The sequence below is a fragment of the Zonotrichia albicollis genome, chromosome 13, assembly GCF_047830755.1.
Source record: "Zonotrichia albicollis isolate bZonAlb1 chromosome 13, bZonAlb1.hap1, whole genome shotgun sequence".
NCBI classification, from domain to species: Eukaryota; Metazoa; Chordata; class Aves; order Passeriformes; family Passerellidae; genus Zonotrichia; species Zonotrichia albicollis.
In genome coordinates this window covers 20,027,968-20,045,836 of record NC_133831.1, presented here as the reverse complement: position 1 = coordinate 20,045,836, position 17,869 = coordinate 20,027,968, and the positions used below count along the sequence as shown (strand labels likewise).

The following is a 17,869-nucleotide window of genomic DNA, read 5'->3' as shown; positions in this document are numbered from 1 at the left end:
GTGTTTGACTTTGCCAAAATTAACACATTTCCTATTGGAAAACAACAACAATGGGAAAAAAAGGCTCAACCAAGCAAAAAAACTTCAAAAAAGTTTCTCTTTTCTGAGTATAGGCATTTTATGTTAGAGCCTTAGAGCTGATTCTGTCTCTCCCAAGTTATAAACCCTTATGGATGCACCATAAAGATGTCCACCTAATGCAGAGAAAAGCAGATTAATTGATCACAGTAATATATTCTTATCCACTGAATAAGAGCATTCCACACATTGTTTCTTGTTTTGTTTCTGGCTTGTAAATCTTCATTGTAGGATACAAATGAAAATGACCCAAATATGTATTATTTATGAATAGGACTCTCAGATATTATGCTTTAGATTGATTGTGTTAGACAGGATATAACAGAAGCACAATAAGTCAATGAAAAATAAAAAGCAGAAAAAATGTTTCATGCTAAAAATGTAGTTCTAGTGACGCCTCTTATATAAAGGACATTTCCAACACATTGACATTTATATTTATCATGGCTGTGCGTGTGATTTACAGTTGTCTAAGGTACTGAATATCAGGAATATCCATGCACATACACACCCCTTTGAATGATGGCAAGACACAGACTGCTGCATTGCCCCTTATATAGCAGGCTTTTCCTCCCCTTTTTATTTTTCTTCTCTAGCTTCAGGGACGCAGAGGAAGCAGTAGATCAATAGGGTGTCTTGACTGAAGTTGCCTGCAGCACTTCCATTTCTCAGACTGGACACTGATGCTAACTATCAATAGCAATAAGAGGCTGTCTCAGACAGAATTAAGGCTCCTTCTTCTGCATGGCTGTCTGGTGCTTGCTGATAAACATCTTGTGCACAGGATTGCAACAAATAAACCATTTCAAGTGTGCAAACTAGCCACTGTCATTCTTCCTATTGCTACTTGCTGTTGGCTGAAGGGACTGCTACTTATTTTCATACAGTTGATAACATGGTAGATAAGGCTACAGATGGATAATAGCACAAAGGCATAATGCTATAAAGTGTAGAAAAAATCATTGAGGAAATTCTCTCTGCTCCTGTAGAAATCCTGAGACAACAAAAGCCGAAAATATCGACTTATGTTCAAACTACTTAAGAGAAGCTACAGCTAAATTTAACTATTTATTAACCTCTGATTTTTAGGTAATGTTGAAGATATCCTGCCAAGCTATTTTATTCAGATGTTTTTGATTTATCAGTCCTGTATTTGCTATTCCATTCAGGAAATAAAAGTCACCAGGGGCTGGATGCAGGTATGATATAGATGGAGAGGTGTTGGGCAGCATCATTCACTTGTCATTTGGCCTGAGCTGTACGCCACACTAGCAGTTGCTAATTTTGGAATAACTGAGCCACTTTATCCTACCTCCCTGCAAACAATCAATTTCTCAGCTGATCTATATCTCTGTAGTGCATTCCTGATTTTCAGGCTGAATAAGGATGAAGAATCAGGTTCATACCCACCCACATGAAATCACCATTAAAATACCATGGCTGAGATCTTCTTGGTGGTAAGTCCTGAAAACCCTGCCTAAGTCAGATATCCAGTGGAGTTATGCCAATTTGCTAATGAAGAGCTCATATGCTAATTGGGGTTTATTTTTATTTTAATTTTGTTTTAAACTGACTGGGGCAGGGGAAATGGTTCAGATGCTCTGCTGTAAAATCAACAGAGCCTTATTTCATATCCCCCCTCTGTGGAGCTCTAACCATTTACAGGAGCAAACAATTTGGCTCTGAGACATCTCCAGCTTTATATGGTGTGGGCTTTTCAGATCAGGAGGTTTGTTTTCAGAGGGAAATTTCAGTGATACGTTTTGAGTTTCAGACCATCTCAAACAAAATGTATCACGTAACATTGTCTTTTTTCCTAACAATGTTTTATATTAAATTTAGCAAAGGCTAATGCATTTTATAGGATGAGATTATTCTAAAGATAGTTCTGTTGTTCCTAAATGCTTAAATTAGGATGGTTGATGAGAAAATAAATCAAAGCTTCCAAGATTTTAGGGATACCAGTTATGAGTAGCCCTACTAAAAATATTTGCATAAGATTCCTGAATGTGTTAATGAATACATGTATTCATTCAAAAGTGAAATAAAATGTTAACTGGAATTTAATTTGGGAGAAGAAAGAACCAAAAAGAACATACTACAACTCATAGAATAATCCCTTACTGATATAGATATTTTCACTCTTTTTTTTTTCTCTGTACCATGTGCTGCAGTCAGACTTGCCTACCACACAAGAGCAGCTTGGGGGTGGAATAGTTAATGTCTGTCGACTGCTCAGAATCACTGCTGTTATTAATTGTCCTCCAGTATAGAACATGTACATTTTGCATTAATACCCTGACTAGCGAGACAGAGCATGCAGTTTCTAGCTAGGGAAGCTGGAATTTCAGAAATAGCTTGGCTCTTCACTTTGATTACTTTCTGGCTGGAGAGTTGGAGTCAAGCTAATTCATTTTGTAAACATTGCTGGTCATTCATGTACAGTGCATGGCATGAATCAGGGCCGGACACTCAGGCGGGTGCAAGTTCAAAAGTCCAGATGGAAATTCCTGTTCCACTGCACAAGGAACAACCCATGCACAAAGCAAGAAGGAGCATATATGTACCTAGTCAAAATTCCCAGCCCTCAAAAAAGGAAGGTTTCCTTAAGAAAGGTGAAAAGACAAGGGCCCTCACTATTTGCTGATGAGCAATCCACCCCTTGCACCCTAACAGTCAGCTTTCAACAAATATTTATACAGCTCAGGGATACAGCTATAGCTGCAACATTTCAGCACAAATATTAGGCCACAACCTCAGCTCGTCTGAACTGGCCTCAGTGGCATTGCAGTGATTTACAATAGCTGAGCTTCTCCCTCCTTTCATTTTTTTCCTCAGTGCCCCTGACCAAGTACGCCCTACATGCTTCTTTCAGATGAAGAGTGTATTCATCTTAAAGTAAAAAATCATTTTAAACTAAGCTCTTCATCATACTGAGTTTTCTCCCAAATTTTAAGAGGCCCTCACAAAAAAGATCTGTTAAAAGGTGACAGTGAGTCTTCTGTAGCACAGCAGCACCCAGTTGAGTTGGGGGTGGTAAGGCAGAAAGCCATTCCAAAAAATTGATTCTTTTGTTTAAAAAAAAAACAACAGATATTTACATTTATATATGCATACACACAAACATAAAATCTGGTTTTACTGCTCCCACTGAAGATCTCCATTCTGTGTCTAGGTTTAACAGCAGTTATACAGAGATGTAAGTACACAGTTGTGTATTATAATATTTGTTTCTTCATGTCAGAATTCTTCAAAAATATATGAAGTCTTAATTTTTCCCCAGTTTTTCAAAACAGAAAACATTAGTAAAGCAGTAATTTTTTTCCAGTGTGACTTGAAGCTGGAGACAGAGAAATGGATTATATTACATATTTTCTACACAGGCTGAGGGATTAATTTAAATGATTCCCCTAAATCAAAATAACTAGACTTTTTGGCAGCCTTTGAAGTTTAATGAATGTTTATTCTTGCCATCGAGTGTAGGTTTTGGGACACCCTGCAGGACCTCTTAAACAAGATATCTAAAGCTATTTATATAAAATAAGCAAGCCAAAGATGTTTTTATTAACATTATGAAGAAAATGCAAGAATTCAAAAGTAGTGGATATTTGGTTTAAAATTTTTGAGTTAAAGATAGAGAACGGTTCCCACTGTGCTGTCAATGTCTATAGCTTAGGGTTTAAACATTAACTACAATTCTGATGATTTCAAAAGTAGGCATGATATAGAACAGGTCTGTTCTGTAGTTTTGTGCTCTCCTAAGTCTGCTCTCCACTCTTTTAGGGACACAGAAAAGCTGCTGTTCTCTTATCTTTCACAATACATTTGGCATTCCTTTCAAATGTCTCTTATCAAAGTTGACAACAAGTACCTATTACTTACAGGCATTTCAATGTGGGTTTTCTGTAGAAGAAAATTAAATCAGGTCATGAGATGTAATAAACCAGACATAGGATTTCCAAATACATTCTATTTCTTTTATGGTTAATACTTTTTGAAGTGCACTACTGAAAAGCTGCATAAATGTAAAACCTGGTTTGCCTCTGATGGCTGTGATTGATTAAAACAGTAGGTAATGTTCTTGGAGATATTTAGCTTCTGATAACTCAGCCATACAGACATTCTCTGATTTTTTTTATTTTTTTCTGGAGGGCCATTTTCACATGTACAAAAAACCCTTGAAAACTAGATATTTTTTATATCTAAAATTCACAGCATGTCTTGCTGTTAAATTGCCACCTTAGAGGCCTTTTTTAAATTTCATTGAAAATGCATATTAAATCAAAGTGATAGACACATGTAATGTAAAATGTCTGTCAACAATTAGAATCCCATTTGGAAGTTTGTAAAGCATAACAATTTAAAATGAATTTAAATTGAGAAGGAAAGTTTTTAGATTGAGAAGTAAAGTTTTAGCCTGCAGTATTGCAATTTTGTTTAGAACAAATCCAGATTTTTTTGCTCTTTTCTGAGTGAAAGAGAAATAAAGGACCCAGAGCTTCTAATGTCATTAGTTCACTATCATGTGTCAGTCAAGCAATTTCATTCTCTCAGCAATAAAGCCCAAATTATATTGATTATTTGTTTTTGAATGATATAATAAATCATCAAGCGTGTGAATAATATAGTTCCACGTAAAATCATGTTGCCCTGTCATGAACTCATAGAATGGCTGGCTGAGATCTCAAAAGAACATCTGATCTGACCTTTCATTTTCCAGGAACCTAGAACACATTTCAACTGAGCCACTCGATGAATCTGTGCTCTATGCATTGAAAAGTGCTACTGGTTTTATTTGGATAGACTAAATCCCTACCCAGCAACACCACAGGGCTTGAAAAAGATGTTTCTAGGGAAACTTTACAAAATATCCTTTGTATTCTTCTAAGATTTTACAAGCTTTGCACACAAACCTCCTGCTCCTGAAACCATGGGACCCACAGGCAAAACAGAGCAGGGCACACTGAGGCCAAGTGCCACCAAGGCAGTTCTGGCCCCTGACTCTGTGGCCACACCACTGGGGACTTGCCTACCTAAAAGGGGGCTGGGATTGGCAGTTAAAAGGGTACAAACTCTGGGATGACACCTGGATTTTCCAAAAATCTTGACCCTAGCAAATCTGGGGTTAAATTAGGGTTTATGGCTCATATTTATTGAATGCAATGTAAACATCTACAATATGGTTTGCTATAAAATGAAAGTATTTTCCATTAAGTTCAAATTTTGTAGCTTTTTTTTTCCAGTTTTACAACATGCACATTTCCAAGAAGTATCCAACAATGTCAGCTTTCTACACTGGAATTAATATAATCTTGTTGATATGTGCCAATGCTTCAGGTGCAGAATGTTGTATTCTCTGTGGTGGTATATAACTCCTTAAAAGCAGATACTCTTCCAGGACAGATATATTTTGTGTAATTTGTCCAGATTAAATTCTGGCTGTTTCTAGACATTCCACTTATCACTTTGCTTGATTTTGTGAGAATGACAATAAGAAAGCAGAATAATAAGAAATCCAAAGCATATTCTACAGTTAATTTCTGAACAGAGAGTCAATCCCTTGAGAACTTTACACAGTGTGTTATTGGTTACAATTATTGCAAAAATTATAGCATGACATCACAAAAAAAATGATGCAAATTACCAGTAACAGTTTTTGTCTTTGGTTTTTTAGTATTTTTATTGTCTTTGAGTAATCCCCTTGAAGAGCCAAGATTACCTGTGATTAGCAGATTTGAACAGGTGGTTTAAAGGGCTGTACTCCTAAAATGTCACAGTAGTTTTGCTTTGAGAAGCAGTGAGTGCTTTCCCAGTCAGCAGCAAGCAGCTCCTGCAGGCTCCCCTGAATGTGGCAACCAGCACCGTTACTGGATTTCCTTGCTCTAGGCAAAACATTAAAGGTAGGCCCCTCACAAGGCACAGTCTCTAGCACAAGAAAGTGTTACTGAACATTCTGCAGCCCTGGGCAGCTGCTGCTCTGGGGGCTGCTGGTGGCAGTGCTGGCCCGGGATGCAGATGTACCTGTCTCTCCCCCCTTAGCCCACATCCATCTTGCTTTTTACCTTTGCACTGGGTTTAATTATTGCTTCTGCTCAGTATGAGCATGGCTGGACATGGGCAGGTCTTGTCCCACTGTAGAGCAATCTGTCAGCAGTGGGGCAAAGGAGTAGCAGGTCTGGCAGCCCCTTGAGAACAGAGCTGCCTGAAACTGAATTTTGCTATTTGGAAATTTTAGGAGTGAAACAAAGAGTAAGTGAATGATCCTGCTTGCACTGAGTGAGTACAGCAATGTTATTGTGTTGTGAGATTATATGTACAGTGTTGGAGAGGACAGTGCTGGAGCTGGAAGAGGGAATGGAGCATATTTATCTTTCATTAATTCCACTTAATTCAGTACATTTAGCATTTGGCTCTATGTTTCCATTAAATTGTTATTCTTATGTATTATGGCATTGCTTGTGCTTTTGTGCAGCATGAAAATGGAAACTGCTTCAACTGCAAAAGAAGCCAGGCTGAGTAAACTTGAGAGACAGAACAAGTGACTTCAAGCCTTAAAATATATGGGAATGCAAAGGTGTGCGACTGTCAACTAAACATGTTAACAAGAGAGCTCTCACTAAGAGGTATGGGATTTACATGCTAATCATTGTCACTGGTGCCTTCTCTAAATCTTTTCTCTCTCTACATTTGTTTATGCTCCTCTGCAGTCAGTAATGGCCCTGATCTGGCACAGCCACACAAATAAAGCTCCTCTTGGAAATCAGTTTGTATAGACTGGGGGCTCAGACGCAGATTTTATTTGCAAACAGCTGGAACAGCTTAAGAAGTTACTGTACCACGCATTGTTGCCCCATGCAGGAGATTTCCATGTCATGCAAACGTTTGTGCCAAAGCCAGAGCACAGCCTGGTGGGACAGGGCCATCCAAGCATGGGGTGGGGAGGAACTGTGGTCAGGAACAGGTTTGATCACCACAGTTATCCCTGCTCCAAAATCACTCACAGCAGTTCTAGACTGAAACACTGCTCATGCTGTGCTGTCAATGCTCTGCTTCCTGCACAAGGATGAGTGACACTGGTGATGTTTAGGATTGGGCACTCACATTGCAAGCTTCTGAGGAAAAGTGTCTTTTCATGGTCTCAGTAGTGAGTAAATAATGTATCCTTCTTTACAAATGGAAGTAGAATAAGCACTGGTGTTTGGTGCAATTCCTAAATGTGCCATGTTGTCTTATACTCAAGTACAATTCTCCCTCTTTTGTTTTGCCTGTTGCAGTACATGACAAGCAGCTGAACTGCTGAACCATTACAGACTGGGGCTACATTTGTCTTTGCACGTATGATTTTTGCACCACATAGCTTTGGTATTATCTAAAACCTACTCAAGCTTTAAATTCTCATTCAGGTTGCACTTCTAGGGTGTCAGTGGCTAGAAGCAGGCTCAGATGAGCTTAATGATTGTGTACAGTCCTGGGGAGAGCCAGCTAGTCTGCAGAAAGCTGCTTAGGGATGTAAATAGACATGTTCTGCAGCCCTGGACACTGCATTTGAGAGGGAATTTGAAGTTCTGGGAAGAAGGACTGAAACACAGAATACGTAACTCAGGGAGATTCAAGGCATGGCTTGTTCAGCAGGATGAAAGTCCAGGCTTACTATATAAAGCATATGAAGGATGGAAACAATTTTTCTAACCCCAAATCTGGTTTCTGGATTTCTGAGGAAGGGTCTTTTAAGTCTCTTTGTGAGGATTGCTCTTTGAATCCTGTTACTTGAGCTTTTCTTACGTAAGGAAAGGAAACTGTGAGTCTCATTTTCTGGGTGATAACTGTGTGATCTTGGGTTTATGAAGCAGCACTTTTCAAGGCTCTTTCTGGGTCACTGATGTAGTATCTGCTGATAGTTCAGTAGAGCTGGCTGGCAGCTCTGTGCTCAACTCTTTCTTTGCTGCTGAGGAATTTTTCTAAGAAATCAGAAACTCCTGGAGTTACCTTTTGAGGTAGGTAATGGGTGTTGTTGCCATCTGAACATTATATGATCATTAATGGGAAGAAAAGAAAACTGCAGAAATGTGTCTGGGGATCAGATTGCTCCACGAGGAAATGGGCTCCCCACAGGACCCAGACAGTGCATGCACAAGTCTGTGAGCAAACATATTTGCACTCGGAGAGCTGTGTCCTGCACAGCACCACTGCCAACCAGCCTGGCTCAAACTGGGGGCAAAGGGTGCATGGGGAGGATTGTGCTTAGCTCAGGCATGGAAAGCAGAACATTATTCATGAGGCATTTACTTTATTGCAACTAGCTGCTGCCAGGCCAGCTCCTTGTGTTGATGCAGAGAGCATGACAATTTTCACGTTGTAAACACCATGCATTAATCAGGGCACCTCGATATTATGCAAACAAAATGTATGTACTTACAAATACTTCCACTGTATTCGAATCAAAAATATGTCATGGAAAGAAGAGGGGTTGTCAGGTTCATTTCATTAGGCAAGAAATTTGGGACTCTACAGGCAACATTCCCCCTGAGGTTTGAAGCATGTTTACTCTTTAATCACTACATATTCTCCAGTTTAAAATGAAACTTTAAAATGTAAATAAACGTGTGTACTTTGTAACTCTGATTTGCAGTGTAAATCTTTTTGTGACAACAGGTCTTACTTTGTTAGATGACTACCCTGTAGAAATCGTCTGTAGGTTCGATTTCAGAGAAAATATTCATGTGAAATTTTGTCCTTGTGTTTATACTTTGACAGAGTACAGAATTTTTGTGTAATTTTAATTTAAAGGTAAACAGATCCTAAGGGAACACCTTTTTAAGAACATATGTTCTTCCCTAAATATCCTGGAAAACACATCCCTTAGTCCTACTCCTTAAATTCTTTTTAAATTACTCTCATTTCCATGTTTTATACTATTTTATGTAATCCTTTGACAAAGAAATTATAACTATTTTATTAAAAATTGACACTAAGACTAATTGACCCATTAATAAATATCTGGATGAACAGTGATAGAAATTGTGAAGTTTTCCTACTGTATAAAGGCACTTTCCATGAAACAATATGTTTGGAAGAATTGTTGGCTGACATTGCAGGTCACATCTTATCATCTGATATCAGATGTAATTATTCATTACTCTTCTTTTGTCATGTACACAATTCATATTTCAGTGTCCTTTTTTTCCTTTGTCCTATCCAGAGTTTCTTCTGTGTTGAGACATTATGATATGTCTTCGAAAGATGTCTTTGTAGCTCAGAATGGATTTTTGCTGGGGTTTTTTGGTGGTTTTTTTCTTTTCTTTTTTTTTTTTTTTTAATCTAAAGCTGGAGAAATCTCTGTCACTTCATTTCTAAACTTCTGGTTTTCTGGTGGAGCCACATGGTGGCTTTATATGGCTGCGATACACTAGTATATTAAAAAAAAATTAAACTGGGATGCAAAGGCATGTGGCTTGCAGAGAAAACTTCCCCTGTGGCACCAAATAAAAATCTTGGTTCTTTATACAACTTATAGATTCACTCTGTCCATACCTGATGACCACTGTGTAATCAGTGACCTAAGCAGCCTACCTGAAATACCCTCTAATTTCTTTTTTAACCCCCAAAAAAGGCATATAAAAGATAGAGTGATATCTTGGGATCAATAGTAATGTTGGAATCAAGAATCAAGACACCTTCTCAAGTATATGGTATTTAATTTAAAAAAAAGGTATTTTTTAACACAGGACAGAAAACATTCTGAGATATATATAAATATATATATATGTATAAAGATATCAGAGGAAATAATGATGGACTTGAGGGTGTGAAAGTATTTGTAACTACTAGCACTCTTTAGTCCTGTAAAAGTGCATGGAAATCTTTTGCAGAGTTGCATATTTATCTTTCTGTTTGTTGTTTTCCTGCCTTTTGGGCTGTACATACAGAGTTGCCCATGCACTGATACGAGAGATTTTTTTTTACTCCTTGGGTTTTAACATTCTTGCCCGAGTGAGAATTTTCCATCCAGCTTGTTTACTTCATGATTTATGTCTAAATTGACAGAGTCCTTCGGAGGCATTCGTGTTAAATTTGAAACAAACATATTTAATGCTCGCGTTGTAATAAAACAGCTAAAAGAGCAGATTAAAAAGATATGCACAGAGGGGTCTGATTGATTGAGGGATTGATTTTACTACTTTTCCCGTAGGTGGGTAGTGATGGCTGTAAATCTCCTGATAATCATTTCAGAAGCACCTTCATCAATAAACTCAAAAGGGACAGCTAGGTGTAAAAATTTGCCAGCCATCAGGTCAAACAAAAGGCAGCAAATGTGTAAAGAAACAATTGAATTGAATAATCCCACCTTGGCTGGCTATGGCATTAGTCATTTTTATCTCGGGGGCGGAGGAGTCCCCATCACTGCGATTCTCCGGGATTTAGGGCAGAGAAAGGGAGAGGTCCTTTCCTTCTATTTTCTTTTTCCTTTTTGCTTTGACTAAACCCGTATTGCTTACGATTTAATTATGCGGGTAAAAGCTTGTGTTTGCGAGCAATGATCAATTATTAGTTGTCAGTAATAATGGCGAAGGATTCAATTCTGGTGCCCCCTCCTCCTTTTTTTTTTTTTTCCTCTTTCTTTCCCCGGAGAATTACTATTAGAAAATTAAAAAAAAATTAAAAACAAAACAAAAAAAAAAAAAGGCAGAAGAGAGCAAGAAGGGGGGAAGCTGACAGCATGCCCACAAAAGTAGTCCTACCTAGAGCCACAGAGTCACAGGACTTGCATGTCCACAGTGAATAGCGTGATCCGGGCTATTGATAATGAAACAATTCCGGAGAGCTGGTGCTCGCTGCCCCGGGGTAGCTGCGCCCCAGGACTGTCTCAAAAGTTTATTATACATGGGAGCATAAAGCCAAGTTCCCAGCTGACTGCAGCATCTGGAAGCCCCTAATTACACACATTTCTAAAATCTATGTAACCTGTGTTAGCTGACAAACGGCGAACTGGCGGGGTCAGCTGGAGCGCCGCTCGGAACTCCGGCGAAGTGTGGCTTTTCCAGTTAAAACAGAGGCAAACAGAGAACGCAGAAAACGGAGGAGGAAGAGAAGGAAGGGGAAAACCCTGCATCAATGAAAGCCCCAGCGCCCTGCAGAGTGGGGAGCGGGTGTTTCGGCGGGGTGAAGGTGCGGGCAGCGCTTTGCCGTGCGGGGCCGCCGCAGGTTGGGCTGCCCCGACCCTGCTCGGCTGCGGAGCCGCGCCCGCCCCGGGCTCGGGGGTCACGGGCACGAAACGGGAAATCAATAGCATTTCCTGCCACCCACCCGCACCCCCGAGAGTTATTGAAGAGGTTTTAGAACTACGAGGGGATCGTGAGGCTTTTAACTCCGCCGGGGTAAGGGTGTTGCGTCTGTTCGCAAACCTGAATAACAATAATCCAGTCTAGTGTGATGCATCTCGTTGGAATCGTCTCTCAGCAGAATGAACTGCAAATTATCCCCTGTTTACCATCTCCCTTCAGTGCTCATCTCAATGAACTGGAGATCGATCCCCACTACGGGTGTCTTGCAGCCAGGCTGATTTGCATTGAAGCACATTAGAAAGCCTCCCACCTCCATTAAAAAGAATAATCCGAGAGGGGGAAAAAACCTCCAAGGTGTGGCGGGGAGGGAAAAATATGTCACTGTCATTCGGAGCATCGAGAGGGAAAACCCGGGATCAGAGTATTTACGCTTGTGAACTCTCACAAGTTCTGTTAGAGACAATGACGTTTAATTGATGTATTGCTATCAACAACAATAAAGACCGATTTTTCTCTAGCCCTGGCACTGCTGCTCTGCCCCCACCCATTCCCCACCCCTCCCGGCCCCCAGCGAAGGAGAGGAAAACAAACAATAAATAATCAATCGGTCTTGGATGAAATACCAGGCGCCGCTTTAACACTAGCGAGAAGAGAAACGAAAAAAAAGTTGTAAAACTTAATTTTTCCAAATTAATTTCTTTTTCTTTAAGCTACTCTTTTTCGTCTTGTTGTTGCTGTTGTTGCTTTTTTAATTACCTGTCCACGGCCGCCTTTTTCCAGCCACGAAGCAAAGGTACTGCGCATCTGGGGAAATTTGTCTCAAGCTTACTCGGCAAAAGTATAATGAAATTGTGAACGCGAATAATTTTGGGAGATCGTCTAGCTTAGAAACCGTAGGAAGCTAATGGAGTGATTGATACAGTTAGAAATACAGGCATAAATGTGCAAATAGATCCGCGTGGGTATTTTGTGTGCATCTGCGTGTGGCTAGCAGTGAGTTAGGAGTGCGTTTCTGTGCGTTCAGGTTCGGTTTCTTTCCCACTGTCTCAGGGTACGGAGGGTGACAGCCTGCGCCGAGTGTATCCATCTCTGCCGAAACATCTCTTTAAATATTCAGTGAAAAATAATGTCATGTGAAGTACCACCTATAGCAACATTATTATCTTCATTCTTCAACATCATCCCCGCTGATAGCTTCGTTTGTCTTTTTCTCAAAATCTACTGTACCGAATGCTGCGGGGAGGGAGGGGGCTCGCCCTGTGCAGAAATGAAAAGAAGCGTCAGTGACCACTTTGCAACGCTGACTAAATACTGGAGTAGCACCTGGGAGCCTGGGAGGATTTTTCGGTTCGTATGCGTTTGTTTGGCTGGGTTTTGCGACTGTTTTTCTTCCCCCCACCCTTATTGATAAACGTTTTGCAATCTCTTTCGTTTAATAATGAGAAGAAAACGCCAGTAAGCCGGTTCCTCGAATGGGAAGATTTGTCCCTCTCTCCTTTCTCCTCTCGCTCACTCTCTAGGCTTTACCGGCTCATTTGAAATTGAAATGAGTTGGATCTGATCAGCCTCTTGCTTTTCCAGAGAGTTTGTTAATATTAATACGGGAAAAAGGAGTAGCTTCTATAGAAGAGTAAATAATCCAGCGGGGGGAGTGGGAGGAGAGAGCACTAGATGGGTCAGGGTGGAGGGAAAGAAACGCCTGTGCTCCCGCTTCTGCCGGTTCAGCTTATTTTACCGAGTAACTTTCCGTGCCCGCAGCGGCGCCCGTGACGCGCGGAGGGGCGCGGAGTGCGGAGCTCAGGGGACACCCACCATTCACCCACAGCGTGCGTGTATCGCTGGATAGACGAGATATTAAAAAGAGCCTTGTTTGTAGCCTCTGCGCAACTATACTTTTTATTCCAAGACCGTGACATTTGTTTGTGAGAGGTTGCTCCTCGCAAGTAACACACGGGCGGAAAAGTTTGGCCGCGGCAGGAGCGCGGTGCCCGCAGGGTCCCGGCGCCGACAGCGCTGGGGATCGGGCACAAGGAGCGGCCCCGGGGAGCGCAGGGGCTCCGGGACGGCCCCGCCGCGCCACCCTCAGCCCGGCCCGGCTCCGCCTGCGCGCACCGCGGGCAAACCGGGCCGGGCCGTTCCGTTCCGCGCTCGGCGCGGCCGGGGGCGCCTCCGGCGGGCAGATGCGCGTCGCTCCCACGTCCAAGAGGGAACAAAAGTCAGGAGCGAGCCGGGGGAGGGGGGCCGGGGCAGCGGAGCGGGGCCGCGGAGCGGGACGCGCCCCCGGCCGCGGCCCCGCCGCCGCTCGCACCGAGCTCCGCGGGCGGACTGACGGCGGGCGCAGCCAACCCGCGCGGCGCGGGGGCGGAGCGGCCGCCTGGTCCGCCCGCCGCTCCCAGCGGCGCCCTAATTGTCCTGGGAATGTGTGAGGTAAAAAACAAACCCTTCCTATTTTCAGCACCCCTCGGGCCGTGATATATGGAAAGAGAAGTGGTGGTGGTGGGGGGGTAGTGGGAGAGAGACCTGGGAGAGGGCGAAATGGATTTTTATTTGTAAAAGCGGGGATAAGAGAAGGGGGAAAAAACCCACAAAAAAAAAAAAAACAAAAAAAACCCCAAAACCAAGAAAAAAAATACACCAGAAACTTTTTTGCAGCAGCGGGACGGAGCGAGCGGCAGCCGGAGCTGGGCCGGGCTCTCCCCGCGCAGGCACTTGCCGGGTGCGGGGCCGATCCGATCCTCCGGGGCCGCTGCTCCCTGCCGGCCGCCCCAGCCCTGCGTCCTCCCCCGATCGATTATTGGTCACCCTGCCCTCCCTCTACCGGTGCGGGCTGCGGGCCAGGCGGGGGGAGTTAAAAAAAAAAAAAAAAAAAAAAAAGGAAAAGAAAGAAAAAAGAAAAGTGAAACGCAGGGCAAAACTGCGGGAAGGAGGGCGGGAGGCGCGGAGAGCCCGTCGGGGCTGGAGGAAGGGGCGAAGGGAGACACATTCCTATAGTAACCGGGATGGCGCGATGCAGCTCCAGCTGGTTGCTAAGAGGGTTAAACTGTATCCAAACAGCTTTGGGGAAATCCAGCCCCTTCTCCTGCCACATGGATCGACTCATTGGGTGGGAGCGGCGGAGAGACAAGGGTCTCCAGCAAATCAGCGCCTAATTGATTAAGGCGAGCTGGTTTGAATAGAGCTGGCCATGTGCCAATCGCCTTTCAAAGAGCCCCTCTATGATTAATCGCAATGCATTATTGATAATCATAATTATAGCAGGACACATGCGCGGTGCGCGGAGGATCGGGGAGGCTGGGGGGGGGAGGCTCGATTTCCGTAATTTTGAGAAGATTTTTTTTTAGTAATTTTTTATTCTGCCCCAGCTGATGTTTGAGCCAGCATGTCGCGGAGGAAGCAGGCGAAGCCTCAGCATTTCCAATCCGATCCCGATCTGGCCTTGTTATCCCAGCGAAATGGTGAGTTCTTCTCCTCTCCCTCGCACACATTTTAACACAAACACACACAAAATAGATGAACTTACCTTGCGGGGAGTCGGAACCGCGCCGGGCACTGGTGCGGGACAACAGGATCTCCCGGAGTTATACGCGGGGGGGAGGGGGGTCCTTCAGAGGTTTTGGTCCAAGTTCTTGGGTTTTATCTTATTTTTTTAACTCAGCGTTTTGTTTCGTCTGTTTCTTAACGAAACTCCAAACTCTTTCCGTTTTTTGATGTTTTCCCTCCGCCCTCTCCCAGCGGGGCGGTCTGGCATCCTGAGCCCGCGGGAGATGGATCCGCGCCCCCCGCGTCTCTCTCCGCGCCCCGCGGAGCTGCGAAACAAAGTGGGGCTGCGGTGGGGCGGCTGATCCCGGAGCCCCGCGGGACGGATGCCCCGTCCGGCCACACACGCTGCCCGCGCCGTCCCCCCGAAAGGGCCGGAAAATCCCCCCCGGGCACCCACTTTCTCACCGCCTCCGCCACCCCCCCGCGGACCCCAGCGCTCCGCACCCCCCGCTCCCCCGCAGTCCCGCCGGGCGCAGGACGCTGCCCCGCCGCCCCGCAGCCCCGGCCTCCGGCTGCACCAGAGGCTTCCTGGAGGCGGAAAAGTTACCGCCGCTGCCGCCGCCGGGCCGGGCCGCGGGGGGATCGCCCCGTCCCGGGAGCTGCCGCCGCCGCGCCGGGCTCCGCGCAGCCGCCGCGCTCAGAAGGGACTCGGCGGCCGCAGCGCGGAGGCTCCGGGCAGCGGGGAGCCGATTTGCTTTCCCTAAGCTTGTGATTTTTGGGTAATTTTTTGTTTGTTTGGGGTTTTTTTTCCTCCGTCTCCCGCTTCCCTCCAAGCCGGTAAGCAAGGGATAAACGCTGGCTTTGTGTCCGCCCGGATTTGCAGAGGGAACGTGTGAAGTATCTTTTTCTTTTTTTTTTTTTCTTACTCCCTTTTTCCCTCCCCTCCGGAACAGGGGGATTTCGTAGGAGTTCGGCGCAGCCCGGCGGGCAGCGGGGGCCGTGCCTCCCTCCGCCCGTACCTGTGCTGGGACGGGGGGCGACAAGTGGTCGGTCCGGGGCCCGGGGCAGTTCTCCCATCGCTGCCGGCGCAGGCTCCGGCCCGGCGGCGGCCATGAGGAGGGCGAGGGCCGGGGGGCCGCGGGGGGACGCGGCGGCCGCGGGTGCGGAGGGCGGCGCGGCGCGGAAGCGCTTCAGGCGGGCAGGTAAGGGAGGACCGGGCGCGGCGGAGCCCCTGCGCCTCCCGGGCTGGCCCCGCCGCTCGGAGCACCAGGCGCTCCCCGGCGCAGCGGCGGCGCGGGACCCTCCGCAGCCGCGGTGCGGGAGCGCTGGGCCCGCCGAGCCCGCTGAGCCGCGCCCGGGCCCCGCCGCCTGCCCGCGCCTCTCGGCCGCGCCGGGACAAGGGCCGGGCTCCGCGCGTGGAAACGGGGCGGAAAGTTTGCGGGATGTTGTGCTTCGCTGGGAGCATTTACCCGGCTTCCGAAATGCCCTGAATGCCCTTCTCGTACACCAGCAAATAGATCAGTACTGGCTCCGCGGAGCTCTGCGAAACATTTGTTAAAAGTAATTTGTGTCCTGAGAGTCGATTTGGGGTTTTTAAGTGAGTTTTGTGAGCTTTGAATGCACTCGAGTTTTACCGTTTCCTCAGCGTGATCCCCTTTCTCATCTTAGTAAACGTATTTATTTTTCTTACGATATTATTCCCACTTCCGCTCGAAGTTTGGAGTAGCAGTTGGAGGAGCGTTAGGGTTTTAGTGTCTTTCATCGGCCTCCTGTGAAAGAATTTGGAACTTCCTAAAGTGAGCAGAGAAAAGAAAAGCAGAGAGGGATTTTTTTACATCTTCACTTCGTATGATTGCATCTTTTGACATTTGCTATCTTTTTTGGTTTGTTTTTAGTAGGTGGAACAGGTCAAAACCACTTCAAAGTATCTTTTTTTAAAGTAGCCGTTTTCTTCTGTTTTTAGTCTTTTGATCTGATTTTGCACATCGTTTTCAAATGAAGTACAGTGGGAGTGTGAGAAAGGAATGTTAACTGAGCAGCTTTCCTGCCTGTTGCTAAAGGATGTCCTTGAAGTAAATTGAATCTTGCCTGAAATGATGGCATGGAAGTGAAGCTTTTGTTTCGTTTGGGTGGCTGTCGTAAGTTAAAGAAGAGAATGACGAAGTTTATTCTGTTTTAAAACTATTCTAGGAAAGCAATGTGCTGTACTACAAAATCTGTAGGAGCCTCCCCTTTCCCTTCTCGAGTCCTGGTGCCGGGTTGTGGCTGGTTTACATGGCTGGACGCTGAGTTTGGAGTCAGTTGCCCAGAAGGTGTGCTTTGTAATGGTGCTTCAGGGCTCAGGGCGCTGCAGGAGCATTAGCATAGAGCTACCCCCGCCTTCTCGGGCTCCCCGGCCCTGGCAGCAGCTTCTCCCTTGAGCAAGACGCGGTGGGAGAGCTTCGGCGGGGACGGGTTTGCCTTGTGTGCCTGTGAAATTGCAAAACAAAACTTGGGAATTGCGAGCGCTTCTTTCCTCTCCTTTCATGCTGTGAGTTCAGGTTTGCTAATCCATGTCCGGCTTGCGCAGGGTGCAGCGAGGGGAGCATCGCTCCTCTGCGGGCACTTGCAGTAAGGTACTGCTGGGCAGGATTTTGGGCGAATCCGTAGAGTGGCTCCGTGAAAATTTCTCGCATCAGATTTGAATTCCGGTTTGTTAAAACTTTTTGCTATGGTTTCATACCTAAAGATCAGTAGGAAAAAAAGTTCCTCGCACTGCATCAGCATGTTTTGGTTTGGCCTGTTTTCTTATCTCAGTCTCTCTCTTTTTTTTTTTTTTTTTTTTTTTGTTTTAAGTTCAAAGCTCATGAGTTCACTCCCACAAGGAAGAATTTTCACTTTAAAATATATTTCTGGTGCAATCAATGGATAAGTACGTTTATCCCTGTAAAATCCTGTGTATGTGCACATTTCATAAAGTTCGTATTGGAGTAACCAGAGCACCTCTCAAATTAATAGCAGAAATTACTTGCAGCATAAATTATATTCAA

General features: G+C 44.7%; 1 protein-coding gene across 6 annotated transcripts in view; it reads left to right on the top strand.

Annotated features, from left to right (window-relative positions):
* Window positions 1–12,002: 12,002 nt before the first annotated feature.
* SALL1 (spalt like transcription factor 1) overlaps window positions 12,003–17,869 on the top strand; it is an 18,411-nt gene continuing 12,544 nt past the window's right edge. Inside the window, exons 1-2 of one of the 6 annotated variants that reach the window (XM_074551205.1) lie at window positions 12,003–12,153; window positions 14,723–14,815. In XM_074551205.1, coding sequence (XP_074407306.1) covers window positions 14,740–14,815 — 76 coding nt within the window. In that variant the 5' untranslated portion in view covers window positions 12,003–12,153; window positions 14,723–14,739. Of the gene's footprint in view, window positions 12,154–12,570; window positions 12,708–14,284; window positions 14,631–14,722; window positions 14,816–15,538; window positions 15,678–16,803; window positions 16,913–17,869 lie in introns of those variants that run through there. The other 5 variants (XM_074551204.1, XM_074551203.1, XM_074551202.1 and 2 more) reach the window with 5 other exon arrangements.